The sequence below is a fragment of the Zeugodacus cucurbitae genome, chromosome 4 (assembly GCF_028554725.1).
Source record: "Zeugodacus cucurbitae isolate PBARC_wt_2022May chromosome 4, idZeuCucr1.2, whole genome shotgun sequence".
In the NCBI taxonomy this organism is placed as follows: domain Eukaryota; kingdom Metazoa; phylum Arthropoda; class Insecta; order Diptera; family Tephritidae; genus Zeugodacus; species Zeugodacus cucurbitae.
This window is the reverse complement of record NC_071669.1, coordinates 12,376,169-12,394,313: the sequence shown is the minus strand read 5'-3', so window position 1 is coordinate 12,394,313 and position 18,145 is coordinate 12,376,169. Positions and strand designations below refer to the sequence as shown.

At 33.4% G+C, this 18,145-nt stretch overlaps 2 protein-coding genes across 5 annotated transcripts in view; both read left to right on the top strand.

Annotated features, from left to right (window-relative positions):
* Positions 1-13,924, top strand: part of LOC105210249 (CD151 antigen) — a 43,184-nt gene extending 29,260 nt beyond the window's left edge. For all 4 annotated transcript variants that reach the window (XM_011181073.3, XM_011181080.3, XM_054230006.1 and 1 more), the window contains 5 exons: positions 9,435-9,521; positions 9,755-9,946; positions 11,993-12,088; positions 12,164-12,460; positions 12,526-13,924. In XM_011181073.3, coding sequence (XP_011179375.1) covers positions 9,444-9,521; positions 9,755-9,946; positions 11,993-12,088; positions 12,164-12,460; positions 12,526-12,573 — 711 coding nt within the window. In that variant the 5' untranslated portion in view covers positions 9,435-9,443 and the 3' untranslated portion in view covers positions 12,574-13,924. The remainder of the gene's footprint in view (positions 1-9,434; positions 9,522-9,754; positions 9,947-11,992; positions 12,089-12,163; positions 12,461-12,525) is intronic.
* Positions 13,925-15,556: 1,632 nt separating this feature from the next.
* On the top strand, positions 15,557-16,711 carry LOC105210239 (homeobox protein 4). The gene has a single exon (XM_011181062.3). The coding sequence runs from the start codon at positions 15,716-15,718 to the stop codon at positions 16,580-16,582; it is 867 nt and encodes a 288-aa protein (XP_011179364.2). The 5' UTR covers positions 15,557-15,715; the 3' UTR covers positions 16,583-16,711.
* The last annotated feature ends 1,434 nt before the right edge of the window (positions 16,712-18,145 follow it).

Sequence of the window (18,145 nt, the reverse complement as noted above, 5' to 3'; positions counted from 1 at the left end):
GTTCTACAGGACGGAACTGTCCTAAGAAAATGAACAGGAAGTGAACTTGCAATTTTACAATTGTAAAGACATTAATAATATCTCAAAGGTCGAAATAAAAAATATTTTATCTAATGAAATGGATAATATAAAGTGCAAAGTGATAATTATCAATATCAGTAATCATATAGGAATATGTAATGGTTGATACAACAGCTGTTAGAAGTTAGAGAAACTTTGTACATACTGACATACATTCGGTGCTGTGATGTCATTTGCCATATTACAGCTAATTTTTCATAAAGAAATAAATACCTACAAGAAAAAATAATTATTAGAGACTTCGTTGTTACTGAATTTTGAACTCCTGAGCTTAAAATGATTATGAATACAAAATATTTTGGAAAGCTCAAAGAGATTGCCTAAAAATTATTGCGTATTGAATGTATTATCTACTTTGAAAATATTTAATCGATTGAAAACTTCTAGAACCTTTTTTCGGATAAAATTATGTAGGGTGGTTACGGTATCGGAAATTATATATGTACTATATATGAATAAGAATACTTGCTCGAGTACTTTGCCATACCTCAGTGGTTCCAATCTTGTTCCACAATGACGTATGCTAAATTTCAGTTTGTTGCTTCAGGACTTTCTCTAGAGATATATTGAGACCTTATAGTATTCTGATCTATTTATTTCTATATAAAAACATTTCTTATGGTCGTAATGACATTTTCCTCTCTTCTATGTGTCACCTGACATTAACTGCCTTCGATTCGTAAAGCATTGAAAAGTAACCAATTGAATAAAGTATATCAAATATTCAAAAAAAAAAAACCAGACAGCGCATACGGTTCAACAATGAGCTAATACGGACTCTATTAAATAAAAACAAGTAAGGAAAGGCTAAGTTCGGGTGTAACCGAACATTTTATACTCTCGCAATTTATTTATTTAACTTTATTTATATTATATAATACACAATTTGACCCACATATTCATCATATATATTGTATAAAGTCCATTGAAAGTTGGAAACCCTAATATTAGGTTAGAAGCACCGAGGTCCTCATGTTCGATACATGAGGTCTTGAAAACCTGGGGTCCGATTTCGGCGATTTTTAGAAAGGGGCTGCCACACTATAAACATAGTATTTGTGCAAAGTTCTGTACCGATATCTTCACTAGTTACTTATTGCTTACTTTATATCAAGTAAACGATTCAGATTGTCTTCAAAGTTCTGGTATATAGGAAGTAGGCGTGGTTGTAAAGCGATTTGGCCTATTTTCACAACATATCATTAGGATGTAAGGAAACTATTGCAAACCGAGTTTCATTGAATTCGGTCGAGTAGTTCCTGAGATATGGTTTTTGACCCATAAGTGGGCGCCGCCACGCCCATTTTCCTTTTTGTAAAAAAATCTGAGTACAGCTTACATCTGCCATTCCTTATGTGAAATTTAGTGTTTCTGACGTTTTTCGTTAGTGAGTTAACGCACTTTTAGTAATTTTCAACTTAACCTTTGTATGGGAGGGGGGCGTGGTTATTATCCGATTTCTTTCATTTTTGGACTGTATAAGGAAAGGGCTAAAAGAAATGACTGCAGAAAGTTTGGCTTATATAACTTTATTGGTTTGCGAGTTATATACAAAAGACCTATTTGGGGGCGGGGTCACGCCCACTTTTCCAAAAAAATTACATCCAAATGTGCCCCTCCCTAATGGGACCCTATGTTCCAAATTTCATTTTCATAACTTTATTTATGGCTTAGTTATGACACTGTATAAGTTTTCGGTTTCCACCATTTTGTGGGCGTGGCAGGGAACCGATTTTGCCCATTTTCGAAAGCAACCTCCTCAGGGTGCCAAGGAACATGTGTTCCAAGTTTCATTAAGATATCTTAATTTTTACTCAAGTTATCGCTTGCACGGACAGACGGACAGACGGACGGACAGACATCCGGATTTCAAATCTACTCGTCATCCTGATCATTTATGTATATATAACCCCATATCTAACTCTTATATTTCTTGGTGACACAAACAACCGTTAGGTGAACAAAACTATTATACTCTGTGCAACAGGTTGCGAGAGTATAAAAATATATGTGTTGTGATTATTGACAGAGATCTTTGTCCTTTGAGCCAGTCACAATGGTAAACTTTGTAAAGCTAAATTTGGTAGAACAGCGGAAAGATAGCGAGCAGAGAAGTAGCGAATCGAAGGCACACTTATTCACATTTAGATTTAAAATAAAATGGTGTATTTGAATTTCACTAAAAATTATGATATTCTTTAACTGTGATTCAGTAATAGTTGTTAAAAGGTGATTTATTAACTAAAAAATTTCAAGCATGATTCTTTGCGGAGCTCTCGCTAATAAGAGTCATTATCAAGAAGTGGGAAAATTCGAAGTTTGAGACTATTTCGCAAATTCTCATTTAAATGGGATGGATTTATCTTTCGCTCCTCTTTTTGTGTTAAGGATGATTAGATCAGTTTTAGAGATACACCTGAAGATGATTAATTTTAGTTTGCAATTTTAGTGGACAATCACAAGTAGGTGCAGTATGTACATGTGATTTGGTTGTATTATTAAATTCATGCTGGAATTTCATCCAATTATGTGTATTATACAACTTGTTGGCAATAACTTCAAATCTTCAAAATCAGGCAGCAGAACTTTATTATTTGCAATAAATCTGAGTAATTTTATGTGTGCAAACATGAAAGCGAGCACTTAGGTGTGGTGTGTTATTACTGAAATAAAATTTAAAAGTTAACGTAGAAAACACAGGCTTGAATAATTTCAACAAAACATAATAAAAAACATAAAAAAAAATAATATTAAAAAATAACAAGAAATAGATAAATAAACTTAAAATTGTTAGTTTATAAATTAATTTTTATAATTTTTTAATTAAAAATTATTTTTTTAATTTATTTTAATTTAATTTATTTTTTTTATTTTATTTATTTTTATAATATAATTTTTTATTTAATTTAATTTCATTTAAAATAACATTAAACATTTTTGAATGAACATATTTTTTTAAATAATATGCGAGAAAACTAAATTTTTTAAATTATATTTTAATTTTAATTTAATATATTTTTAATATATATATTTTTTATATTTTAATTATTATTTTTTTAAAGAAATATTTTGATAATAATTTTCTCTATAAAAGATTTTTATATAAATAAATCACAAATTTTGGAGATTTTCCCAATAGTAATTCAACCATGAAATTAATAAATTCTGAAATTATCGCTCAATGGGTTAAAACCCCCGGAGCTAAAAAGTTATTAGATTTTTTTTTAATTAACAGTCCCAAAAAATTAACTACTTTTTACACTTTCTACCAATCAGATATTTTTTTCTAATTCTAACAGTTTAAGTTACGTGACTCCGGGCACACGGCAACCAGAAAATAATCAAAGTACAAATTTCGGTAGACAAGAATTGATTTTGAGTGGCAAGAAAGTGATTTATGAGCAGAGTGACGAACTTTTTAATTAAAAAAAAAAAATATGCAAATGCTTAGAGATCAGATAAAAGCTATTAGAACTGAAAGAAAAGTAATAAAATTGATGTATATGATTATAATAAAATAAATATACAAGAAAAAAATAACAATTAAAAAAAATAATGAAAAATCATGATTAGTGGAGGCAGCTACTGCGCTTTTGCGGTTGATTTTAAGTATTTTTTTTTTTTATTTTCTATTTTTTATTTTTCTTTTTGGCCATTTTAAAATTCTGATCCACACAAAAATCGTTCAGTTCACTTCGGTGTAATAAATTTTATTTATTGTCGCATTAAAGTCAAAAGTAGTGAAATAAAAGTTAAACGCCAGCACAAGCACTCAGTCAAACTACTGAACTTTGCGGCAAATTATTATACTTAGTCGTCATTCGTTGAAGATTCTGTTTGTATAAGAAACATAAATGAAGCGCAGTACATCACAAAAGTGACAGCTTGTCAAGACTTAGCACGATTCCCAGCGATTTTATTTATTTTTTTTATTGTTATTTAAGAGGAATCTTTAAACAAAATTAGTCAAGCGGAGACTCATTGTGTACTTAATATTTTTGCATCTAGTTTTTTTCTTACCTTACTAACCAACAATAATTCTCATTCATTCGCTGAAAAAAAAGTTGGAAAAAATTGGCAAATGAAACTTTTGTGGTGTTTATTGTACATATAATATTTGACTTGTAATTTGAGTGTCCTGAATTGAACATATGTACATACATATACATATATTGAGAACAACATGTGCTAAAATGCGCTTAACTAGCACTTATTTATACATATTTACACTGCCATATACTTGCAGGCATTTTAGTTAGTTTCTGAATCGCTAAATATACCTCAAAATATTCTCTCTGTAATTATTTAAATTTTTTATACCAACTAAAAATTCTAACTAACCACAAAATTGTCGCAAATTGTAGGTTATTGCCAACGGACAATTGTTTGTTTTGTACTTGAGTACAGTGATGTGCAAAAAGTTAACATATTTTAATAATTTGAGTTTTCTCTCCCACACTTTCCGAAATTGCAGATGATGCCTTCCAAATTAATTTGAAAGGTAGGGGGAGCTGTGAAGTTGTTATATCATTCTTCTAAAATGTATATCACCGGTAGCCTAATGGATAACTCTCAAAATATACTTGTACTCTTCGATTCGCCACTTTTCTCTACTCGCTAAGAATGAACAGTGCTCTCTCATAAAGGAAATTGTGTACAATAGCTACAACAAAGTTATCCAATTGAATTGAGTACAAGAGTGCTTAGGTATATTTCATTAAATTGGTATAAAGGCTTCCTGAAATTTATACCACTTTTTGTTAATATAGCCCTTCTCATTATTGTGATATAATCATCGTTTTTCTTTTATCTGTTTAATTATACCAGTTTATACTATTTATACCAGTTGTTTGTTCGTATGGCTACTCCAAAGCTTTTTGAACCGAAGACAGTTTTTATAAAAGTTCAATTTCACATTTTTGTAATTTTTAAAAATAAATAAATTGTAGACGAGAAAGGGCTAAGATCGGGCCGAATATTTAATACTCTCGAATTTGATTTATTTAATATTAATGAGATAACACACAATTCGGCATAAAGTCCTCTAGAAATCATTATACGAGTATATAGTATATTGAAGCTGGGGTAATTCGTAGACCGATTTCAGCTATTTTTGACATCAAGCTACACTATATGCAAGATTTAAATTCCAGTAATTTAGCTTAAATCTCTCACATATTAACCGATATATAAGGTATAGAGTCAACCGGAATTCCGTATATGAGGTATATGGGGCTATAGGAACTATTGACTGATTATGCTAGTTTTTTGGCACAGAGGCACCCTATTAAAAGGAACACGTCTCCTATGAATTTCTTTCTGAGAGATTTACCGATATTTTCAATAAAAGACTCTGAGGCCTTCATGTTCTCCATCTGCAGTTTTGTGAAGTTATAGTCCGATTTCAGCGATTTTTAGACGGACTACGCTACACTACATGTACGCTGTTTGTGTAAAGCTTTGTACCGATATCTTCACTGCCGCTTAAGTTGTATATTGTAAAGTGAACGAATCAGATGAACCACAAAATTGTAGTATATTGAAAATAGGCGTGGTTGTGAACCGATTTTCGTTCAACTATTTCTGACTACACAAATATTTACATCTGCTACTAAACTGCACAAAACTGTACATTCAGTTGACAATTAGCATAATTGTCAGTTACCATAACTTAAAGATGATAAACAAAATATATTCCAGCTACCAATTATCACATTACCCTTCGTTAAAGTTTCCATACCAACATATAGTTTTGTTTTTTTAACCATTTTTTATTCTATACATTAATACATACTTATAAATACATACAATAACATATGTCGTCTGTGCATTTTGTTCGATTTTCGTTTTTCAACCTTTCAAAAACTGGTGGTGAAGCTGCTGTTGACATGTTGAATCTGCTTGTTGTTTTGTATACATTGTTATTATTTTGCTTTTTTGTGTTGTTGTTATAGTTCTTTACGCTTTTGGCTAAAATCGCTTGATTTCGGCAAAAAAAAAACACATATTTAAATTATTGCCAATTAAACGCTTTATAGCATAATATATCTAACGCTACGCTAATATATATGTACGTACATATGTAGATTTATGAATGAATCATTGCAGTGTGGCGCAGCTTTGTTTTGTTTCATTTTAAAACAGTTATGACTTATACGCCAACAATCGCTGTGTTTATTTTCGGAAATATGCATATACTTAGTATATAACTTGTTGCTTTTAGCAGCGTTTTGATATGACTTGACGCAAAATTCATCTTCTTTCACGTGTCTGATAACGCTAGTTTAAAACAATAAATATGTTCATTGTCATGAATTCTTGCTAACTTTGTTTAGTAATAATAACCGTTAATTCTTAAATATACAGTTAGTGAGTCATATTGGGAAATTAAGAATTTGAAATGCGCACATTTTTCTTTGCTTTGAGTCATAATAACTGTTTACCGGGTCAGTTGTAGTTTCAAGATTACTTCCTTACACTAAACCCTGCACTTTTATCGTTAAATGAATACAGAATACTCTTCGAAAATATTACTATTGATGTAGCTAGAAGATATGTTAAGTTCTCATAACAGATTACAATATATTACTTATATTTTAGTTAGCTTTAATACTATCTTCTAGAGACCATCGTATAAAATACTAATTTTGTGCTAACATTTGCTTGCATGGAGAGTGATTACAATGAATTCTAACCTAAATCATCTTTCTCTATAAAGGTCGTTTTATAATACACTGTATATCAGAAACAAACTTATTTACGGCTTCAGTTGTAAGCTACGATATCCGTAATGAGATAAAAGAACGACCCGAATTGTACAATTTTAAATGTCATGGGTTAGGAGAACCTTAAAGGGTCTTAATTTTATAAGTATACGAGAAATCGCTGAAAGAGAAAAAGCATATCCCAAAAATCGAGTTTAAGAAGTGTTTCGACGATTGGTAGAATTGCTGGTATAGGTACATCATATCGAATGGGAAATATTTTGAAAGTGACAACAGAATGTAGAGGAATGAATATAATATTTTTTAACAAAAAATACCGTTATTTTTTGAATGGACCTCGCATATTACAGATATCGCGATCTGTCGTATTTATTTGGATCGAAATGGATGCTATGGATGGTCGATTCGTTCCCAAATTCTGATGGATCATTGAACGGCCCACATATATATTAACTAACTTTGCTTCCGCCGTTTTTTTGTAAATTAAATTTTTTTTGTTTAAAAACGGTTACAAATGTCGATGAGCCTCAGCCGCACTTTTCTTGGAATTAAAAAAGAAAAGCAAAATTTCCCGCAAATGTCGAGAATTCGGCTCAAAAAGTGACATTTTCAGTTGAGAATAAGTTTGGGATGCAAACAGATCTCTACAAATATTTTGTTGGCTTAATGCTGACACAAATGTCCAAGATCGATATAAAAAAAATCGATTTAATCGACCAGGGCTTGACACTAGAGACATATATTGGAAAACGGCGGAAGCAAAGTTGTAGACCTAATATAAAAGACGTATAAACGGATACCAATTGTTGTAATTGTTTGAAGCATGATAGAATCATCTCCGAACTCCTTTATTGGTTGTTCTTTGCTCCTGTATTAGTTTTAATCAAAGATGGGAACTTATTGCAAAAATTTAAAACAAATAAAGTCTAACCTAATTTTACCCACATAGATGCCTTTTTTCCACAACCTGCTTTCATATACCTCTTGCATTTGCAGTTTAAAGAATTTTGATGATACCAATTGGTTAGATCGTATTTAACCATCACACTTGTTTTCTTTGCTACTTTGTATCACTTTTAACCTCTAAATTGAAGGTTTTGACAAATCATTGTTCGACCTGTACTATAAGGTCTAGATAAAGGTATTACCAATGTCAAGTTATTGGAAGCATGATAGAATCATCTCGGCACTTCCTTATTTATTGTTTTGTCTGTGAGATTAAAGCTAAAACACCTTAGTTCCTGCAGTTTCAAACAGAGAGGGGAATCAGCTGGAAGTGAAGTCTAGCATTTTGATAGATTTGTGTTGGTGGTAATGTTTTTCGTCGATATGTGAGGCTTTAATCCATCTTAAGATGTTTTTTGATATTACAAAAGGTCTTTGTTGTAGTTGTCCAAGTGTAATCTACCGATAGGAGATATAAATCTAATCTTATACCTAGCGCGAAATACGTGTGTGGTTGGGGATTAACAAAGTGGGAAATCTGATTATAGAGGATTACTAATAACATAATAGGTTTCCTAATTACGTTCAATTAGCTCATTATGTAAGCAATTATTTATTTGCTATGTGAATACTAATTTATTTTAAAAATTTAGACTAGCTTGTAAAAAAATCTATAACTATTTATATAATAATTACGTACGTCTCTATAAAAAACGTAAATTCTTTCTAAAAATAATTTCGAGCCAATTACGCGCTCTACCTGAAACCAAATAAGCCATTAAGCACTTTATGTCAGATTAAACGCTTACTTGCTTTACGCATACAAATTGTGCTGCGATGACTCATATGGGATTCTTAACTGTTTGCGGCCATATTAACATATAACGTGGCGTCTGCGCAGCCATTGAACTCAGCAAACGCGCTGCTTTTGGAGTGGGTATCATTGTTATGGGTATTACCCAGCTATGGAAATTGAATTTATAACAAGTGCTACTCAAAAATGCTCAATATATGTACCTATACTATATATGTATGTGTCTGTTATAGACGCGTTTAGGTCCGGAAACGCGCTTGGGCATCAGCTGTCGCTCAAAGCAATGCGCGTTATGCTTGCTGAAGTACTTGCAGCGCGCTGACGATTTCCGAAATCCGTTTATGAAATGAGTGCGAGTTCGAGTATCAGTATCGACGATTGGGCAAGTGTACTCGTAATTCCCAGTATTGACGGATATTGTTAATTTGTATTGAAAATGCTGACGGACTATTAAATGCAAAAAAAAAAAATATATATTTTTTTTATTTTTGAGATTTCGTTGTCTGAGCGCCCGTAGCGAATGCAATTAATTTAATTTGTAATCACTTGTGACAAATCCAGCGTGACCGAAATGACAGCTTTAAAGGTGAAAATAAAATGAAAATGAAATTAAATTATAATAAGTGTAGTGGCGTTAAATGCTTTAAGGCCTGCCAATAAAGCCCAAGATCCCGCTTTGAACTGTAGGCAAAGCTTTTTACTCGTCTAATGTGTTTGGCATTGGCTTTTTAACACGCACGATTAGTTACGCGTCGCGTCGACTGTTTATTGATTAATTTCCAAATAAACAATTAATAATAATTTTATAAATCTTCAGCCGTAATTGTTTATTAATATATTTGCAATTTTTTTCGTTTTATCATTTGCAGGACGACGACATGGGTTTCAGTTCGCGCATGGATTGCTGCGGGCAATTCGTCAAGTACAGCCTTTTCATATCGAATTTGATAATATTTGTGAGTATAAGCAAAACTCAAATTATGCATATAAACAGATTTAATTGAGAGACTTAAGCATACACTTAGCCTTGCTTCAGCTTGTGCTGTGACCTTAATTAGCGCTAATTGTTTGTCGCTTTTTATAAATTATTAAATGTATCTATGGATTATTTGAGATTTTTACTCACGAACTCAGTAACTCTATAACACATTTTCTCTTTTTCGCTCTTAACCTTTTTTTTGCTTTGCAGATCGGTGGCGCAACGGTTTTTACGCTCACCTTATGGACACTCGTGGATCGCAGTTTTATGAATGAGTTGTTGGGCACGAATCTCTTCTCCGGCGCCGTTTATGTCTTATTGGTTACGTCTGTGGCGATTTGTTTGCTCTCGTTTTTGGGTTGCGTGGGTGCGGGTAAAGAGGTCAAATGTCTGCTATTGACGGTGAGTTCAATATTCATTTGTAATTTTTAAATGTAATATATTTACTCAAGGAACTGATAAGTACAAACAGTGTATGATTTACTGGCAGACTTGTTGATACTATAAAGTCCAGGAGATAAAAACATGTATGGATGGAGTATTTTATGGAATAAAACTATTGATTGTGTTAGATTACTATCTTCTCTCACAAATCCTCATACATGAAGCTCAATAATCAAAGTAAAAATAGAAATCCATGATTTCAAAGTTCTAGTATCTCTATTAGTTCTATTTGAATAGTTTCGTGTCTTCGGAATTTATTCCTCCGAAAGCTGAACCTTAAATTGCAGACTTAATCTTAAACAGTCTTCAAAAGTATATAGTATAAGTCATAGATGTTTCGAAATTTAGATTAATGAGATCAATATGAATAAAAAATAGTAGCGCTAATTCTTAAATTAGGTCTTGAATAAAGATATAATATAAATTTGGTTCTCATGGTATGTACAATTCGAGAAAAAATACATCCCTTGTTACAAGTTCGTAGACGATTTCATGCCGTATTTGTCAGGTTGCCAGGGTGCTGAGCCGCTATAGAGTCAATTCAAATGCGTAGTAGCATGGTTTCAAATCTAGACCAGGATGTAATATAATTACTGGAAACCAACTGAAAGGATTCAAGAGAAAATAAGCTTCATATAGGAACCATCGTGGAGGAATAAAAGAAAAAATAGAAACACCTGTATTCTTCGGATAACATTAATCTATCAAGGTAGTTTTTCAAATCCTTCTTCTGGAAAGGGGTTAGTTCTTTAGTTAATCTTTTCATCTTAACACCTTTTGGAGATCGGGAGTTAAGTGAAATTTGTTCTGAAGGCGATTTATCTAATCCAAAATGTCAATATAACCATAAGGTGAAGTGAGGAATGAGTTAATATGTGTATACTGCTTGAGGGCTTTTTGAACCACTTTTCAATCTAGTACGGCCTTCAATTACTTCAGAGGTTCATGGGACAGAGTAACATAGTCAAAATTGGTTTATAAGATAACTAATAGCAGACTCGGAATGGTGTTGCGTTGTCCATCATGCTTATGGGATCAACGCTTCAAGTTCTGTAAAAATTGTTGGCATCTTTGAACGATCATTAAGGGGCACACTAGATGTGCCTAAAAAAAGGCGATTTTTGGGAATTTTTATTAAAAAAAAAACCTTTATCAATTATTTCAAAATTTTAAGAATACATTTATACATGGTTCAAGAATATACAGTGAAGAAAAAAAAAGTTGAAGAAAAAAATTAAATATTTTTTAAGTTATAGTCGATCTCCAACGGCGCGAAAAAAAAGGTCCTTCACTGCTGCAGGGATTCCGGCCTTATCCGTGGATGAAATCTAAGAAAAAAAATTCTTCTTAAACTAGATAATATTGTTGTACAATGACCTACGATAAAAAAAAATCAAAAATTTTAAAATTGGCGGCGTTTTAAAATAAAATAGTCGAATTTTACCCAAAATTTTGGTCGTTTTTGACCTGCCAAAATTCGATTTTTTGATTAGATCAAAAATCGATAGGTCATTGTACGGAGAACTATATATAGAACATGTAAAAAAAAAATCGGTAGTGATCGGATCATTTTTGGAAAATGCTGTTTTGAGAAAAACGCGTTTAAAGATAAAATGATCGTTTTCACTGTTACCGAGCGGCTGATCTTTAAATTGCTATAACTCAAAAACTATTTCAGATATCGATTTGAAATTTTAATATGTTATTTTTAAAGGTGCAATCTACTGAAATATGAACCAAAAAAATGATTTTTTTTGAAATTTCACACTAGGTGTGCCCCTTAAACACTAGAGATCTGTGACCACTCTAATGCGGCTGCAGATACAAAGTTCTAGGCTATTATGAATGCCTCACTTTAAAATTAATCTCAGTTTAAATTTAGCCTTTGAGAGAACCAAGCTTCTCTTTAGGGAATGTTATACTATTTTTTTGGTAATTCTAAAATTATAAATAAAGAACATTTCTTTAATTTTTTACAACTATTTAATTTCTATTATGTTTCAGTATTTCATAATTGTGGCGCTGGTGTTTGTTACGATGTTAATCGGTGGCATACTGGGCTATGTCTTTAGGGAACGTGTACAGCAAACGATGCGACAGGTAAGCTACACACTTTCTTCTTCTAATAAAATTTTATTCACTAAAAATATTTGAAATTTTTTAATAAATTCACAGGAAATGCGCGCCACCATGGCACTCTACGGAAGCCGTCGTGATGTCACATTGGCGTGGGATCAAACCCAAGAACGTCTGCAGTGCTGTGGTGTGGACACCTGGCACGATTGGAATCGCTATGGTCCCATACCGGAGTCGTGCTGTCAAGAATTGTTTGGCGGACAACGCAAAGACTGCAGCATCTTCCCAACCATAACAAATCTCTATAGTCAAGGCTGTCTGTATGTGACGACGAATTTCATACGCGATCATGCGGCGCTAATTGGTGGCACAGCCATAGCGGTGGCCATATTAATGGTATGTGAATTGTGTTTTAAATATGTTTCTACATTTGTTAATTATTTATTTTCATTTTTTTACAGATATTTGGTATGATATTCTCATGTCTGCTATTTAATATGATAGAATAGCAAGGTGTAATTTCGAAAATTACGAAAAGTAGTGGAGGAAGTTGCAGAATTATTAGCAGAGCAAGCAATTACAACTGATTAGCAATATAAAAGCGCTTACACATATACACTAACACTCATACATATTCATATAAATATGTCAAAAGAAACACAGATATAAACACAAAACATAGAAACACACATTAAAAACACGAAGTCAACAAACTATAGCTGTCAATTAATAAACGAAAAACCGCAAAAATTATACTCAGTTACACTTAGAACCAATTTTATGGCTTTAACGCCTAAAAGTATGCCACTAATTTACGACAAACCGCTAGAAACCCATGTTATATACGAAAATTTCTACATCGTCCACATATTATCGCACAGTCCCATTAATTGTGAAATTATTTTAAGCATTTTGATTTTAAATTTAAGTTTGTCCACAAAAATTTGTTGCGTTACTAATCGCTGCTGTATCAAAAAAGTATTATTTTCGAATTTGTAAGTGCAAATCAAATACATATATGTATACTTGTATAATATCTGTCATTGTTGTAAGACATTGCATTAATTTTTAAAATATTCTATGTATAAATATACGCTCACCTTAAAGCAGCATAATATATGTACTTGTGCAGCTGGCGGCCTAAAGGTATGCTACGCAAGCGGTGTGCTCACAAAAGTGTGCTTTGTTATAATTAATGAAAAAAGAAAATACTTTTAGAACGTTAATTTTTCACGGCAGCCAGCTGCGCTTTACAAACTTCATATGTCTTTAGTTATATATTTTTAGTTTTACTTAGTTTCATTATAAAATATTTTCGTTGAAATTTTAATGTGGTCCAAAAGGAGAAAGAAAAGCAAAATTACTAGTTAATATTAGCACACTAATAACAACAAACAATGAAAATGCAATTCATTCCGTTACATTTAATTTAATATTTAGCATTTAAGTCTATATAAAAAAAAAATACCTGAATACCGTACTTAAGCAATACTGTATTATAAGTGCTAGTAGAAAGCAATTCATTATTTTTGCTTTAAATTTAAAGTTTTATTGCGAAATATTCGATTTCTTTTTACCAGCGCTTATATTATTCACATTATATTATATAAGACTTTAAATATCAAATATTTTTTGTCGCGTTGCACATATCGTCCGTTATTATAACATCTATATCATACAATAATTATAAAAATCTACAACATTTCTGTTCTGTAATTAAATCATATAACTGTTTTCTGCATTGTATATATATGTATTTAACTGTAAATTATAATTACGTTATAAATATGTGCAGCAATATCGAAGTTCGTTGGTATAAATACAAGTCAAATATATTATTGTTAAATTACATAACTACAATTCAAGTAGTTTGACTTTTTGATGAAGGGAGAGAAGCATCAGAGAGATATCGTAGCATAAGAGAGAAATAGATACATCACATAGAGAGAGAGAGAGAGAGAGAGAAAGAAGCTGCATTTACGAAGGGTCGTCCCGTACTATTCCAGAGCCGACGAAGTAGTTTTTGACCCAGTGCTTCATGTTATATAATTTGACTAAGATGTATGGTTCCATCAGTTTATTCCAGCTTCTATCTGCTCTTCGTTTTTGAGAGTAGATCTCTTAATGCCGAAATTTGCACGCTCTTCCCGCTGACTTTAATAATTACACTATCATTGCAACAAGATTGTATAAAATAAGTTCACTTATTATTAACACGAAGGAACTGAGTTCTGCAGGTATCATCATGATACTGAAAGCGCCTTCGACTTAAGTTAGTATGAGGTATGGACTGATGGTGTCTAAATGCTCGATTTGTTAAGTGCTATTCTTTTCCTACGACCCTCTGGTAGTCACATTCATCATCCGAAGACAGGAACTCTTTCTCCTCTTTCAAATAAAGGAATTGCCGATTCGAGTGATATTATCTGTATCTAGTCTATGTGTCGAAGCCGTCTTCCGTAACAACGTGGATCTCTGTGTATAACAAGTGGTCTCAAAGCTTGACGTTGCATTCCCTACAGTGCTCCAAGTTTAAGTACTCATCCCTTGTGTGTAAATTGTATTTGCTGACTAATGCTAGGGAACAGGCTTATTTCTTTAGTCTTTAGCTGAACTATCTTCGCGTGTTTTCCTCAATCACCTTTGTTATCCTAATAGAAGTAGCTGTAATTCCAAAAATCGCCTCCAACCACTCATCCAGATAATCTTATTATCCTTGCGATGACCCGAATGCTTTACCCGGGAATAAGATGTAGGCTTTGGTAGACCTCTGAACATTCTTTTTACTAATCCTAAAACTATTAAGTTTTTAAAGTAGAATACTGCAAGCATAGCTTTAGTTTTCATTAAGAGATGCATTTTTATCAGGAGAGTGTAAAACGATGGAACTAGTTTTAAAGCTTTATTTATGGACTTAGTTTAGTAGTACCGATGATACGCTCATATTTATCGAAAGAACTTTATAGGAATACCTTCAATTCTAAGGGGGAAGAAAGCGAAAAATTTCTACTCTCCCGGGAAAATTCAACTATGTGCTATAATGTGATATATATATGGATCTTCTATGAAGAGAAACATATTGTTGGTATGTTACATATTCTAGATCTTATGATGAAAGGTTTCAGATGCTCGATATTCCTTTAAGCGCTTAGATTGCTTATCGAATGTCTGATTGGGTAGGCCTTCCCAGTGTTGCAGGGTGCTCTAGTACTTCACGATATCTATAGGTCAATAAGTAAAACATTTGACGCTGAAAACCCCAACGGAGAGTTTAACAAAAATTAAAACTGCCTTAAAAAAATTTAACGTGAACGTTTGAGAAAATTCTGAATACCGATCTTAATAATTGCGCTAAAACTATTTAATAAAAATATTTAAGTTGTTTTGTTTTTAGTACTTGAAAAATCAACCCTGCAAATAAATTTAATTTTAGCACTGACAGGTGACTGGATAGCGCGCTGAGGACTAACGGCTACCAACAAGCCCGGCTATGTATTCCAACATAACGGCGCGCATTCCACGCACTTTTAGTCAATAATACTCTGTGTGTAAACGTTTTCTTGCTGAATGTATTAAATTAAATGTATTAAGAAACAAATTTCATATAAAAATTATTTAATTGTGTAATCATACGTAACGGTAACAGAAACAATGGAAGACTGCCAAACACCCACGCTGGCACAGGTGATGGAGTTCAAGTACGAGCTCACACCCACAATGGTCTTTGACCCTAGCCGGCTGCAGGACGCGCAAAATCTGATTGTTAATCGCATAAATGTGCGCTGCTTCACGCCGACCGTGAAGAACTTTCAATCGCCCGGATTGTCGCCGATCAACGAGTGTGCGCAGACGCTGCTCGGTGGTGTAGCGGTTGGTGTCGCCGCCAATATGGAGAACCGTCAGAAGTCCATGGCTATGACGGCTGCTGTGAAGGATGAATATTTCAAAGTGCCGCTAAAGAAATCGAAAAATGTACAACAGAAACAAACAGTGGCGGTGCAACAACAACTGCAACAACAACAGCAGCAGCAACAAAAATTCACTTGTCATACACATTTCGTTAGCGATTCACCACCGGTCTTTACGCTGAACTCAACCACCACTTCGGATGCAGATTTCAGCATCGATGATAACAGTCCAGATAGTTCGGCCATACTTGGTTATGCCAACAACAACAACAACAATAGTAGCAATGATCCAAATAATTCGGTTAGTTTGAATAGCAGCAACAATGTCACATTTACCAACAGTCTAAATAACTACTACAATAACAATAACAACACAAGTAATGCATTGAAAAATGTGAGTAATACAAATCTGCTGAATCACACCATGAATGTGTCGACGCTGCTGCGCAGTGTTGGTCTCGAACAGTATATAGATCTCTTTGAGGAGCAAAATATGAACTTGGAGCAGTTTTTGAATATACGCCTGGAGGATATACAGCGTTTGGGCGTACATATACTGGAGCATCAAAAAATACTTATAGATTTGCTGAACGGGCTGAATGGTGTTTAATTTGTGGCTTCTTTAAGAATTCTTATTTTAATGTGTTTTTAATGTTGTGATGATTTTATGAAAGTGAACTGCGGTTTGCGTGGCAGCTATTTCAAATATTTAATAAAATGGTTTTTAGTTTCAAAGTTATTACTAGTTTCGGTCTTAAATTATTGTAGTTAGGAAGGAGATGGGAACGACTATGACAGAAAATTTCACTCATGTAGGTTGCACTAGTTGACTAGAGGTTTCAAAATCAGTCAATGGGAAGCTGAGTTTTGAAATGTTCGAAACCTAAGCTTTCCTATTTTCTCTCAAGATATGGTCTCTCAGTGCACGCAAGAAGATTACATTAATTGGATTGAGCAATTAATATTTTAAGCTATGGAAGAACATAATAATGTTTATAATTGTAAGCTATATGATCGAAATTATCTTCATTCTTGGGCATTCTGTCTTGGTGCTGTCCGATAAATGAATGTCCTTTTGTTCGTAGGTTACGCGCGAAAGATTAATGCTTTAATGAGAAAGTTTAGTTCGAACTAGCAATCGGTGATTGGCCATTGTTTCCAGAGCAAGTAGTTAGTCGATGATAGTCGCATACTCAACACAGTTAGATGTGTATCGGTTCCTTTTAGAAGTTCCAAATATTAGAAGCCGCCGTTATAAGTGCGTGTTATTATTTCAAAAGAACTGGGCTCGCTCGTATGTTCCGACTAACACCATATACTTGTTCTAATAGTAGTGGCCACTTGGGAGGTAATGACAAAGCTCGAATCAGTCATGGGAAAGTTTCTCGAGAACGTTATGCGGAGTTGGTTTTAGAGCTTTAGAACTATCGACATCTCCGCGGGGCAGCAAAAGGCCACAATGAGATTCCACCTTGTGTTACAATCTTGTGCTAGTCTCTTGATTTTACTTCAACTTTTTTGGACTTTAGATTTTTCGATGCCTAAATTTTTTTTCTAAGTTAGAGCGGATCGGCCTTTAGTTGGGCTACCTTGTGGATTTCCGTCGATAGCATTCAGGGTGATTGTATCTGAATATCGTCTCAGAAAATGCCCGAGACAACCTCATTTTCTTTAGAGGATTTCAGTACACAGGGATGTTTGGTTTGTGAGTGATCATAAGCCCGTGTTAGCGACGGGGGGATCAGGGATGGAAAAGCGTATATATAGCCTCTGCCATCCGCATATTCTCTCTATTTTTGATAGCAAATGAGGCTCTGGCAAATGAATGAAGGCGGTAGAACTTTAAATTCTGCATCGCGTCGATGGTCCTAAAGTTCGTCCTAGTCAAGTACTTGCAGCAGGTCTGGAGGATGCAGTCGATACCACGACACTAAACTCGGCTAATAACCTGTCAATCTTAAAACCAACTTATCAACGAAACCACAACAAGGAAGCCTCAGATAAAATAAATACCCACCAAGACGTCTTTGAATCATAAGTGAAAGATAAAATGATAGCTAAACTCTATATAAAACTGAATGTACCTATGGAAAACTGGATTTGGAAGTCTCTGTTTAAGGATAGATAAATGAAGTCCTTGGATTGAACGGGTTACTCGCACAATAAAAGTTTC

Coding starts and splice junctions, on each gene's coding strand:
- LOC105210239 (XM_011181062.3), top strand. CDS start 15,716: ATGGAAGACTGCCAAACACCCACGCTGGCACAGGTGATGGAGTTCAAG.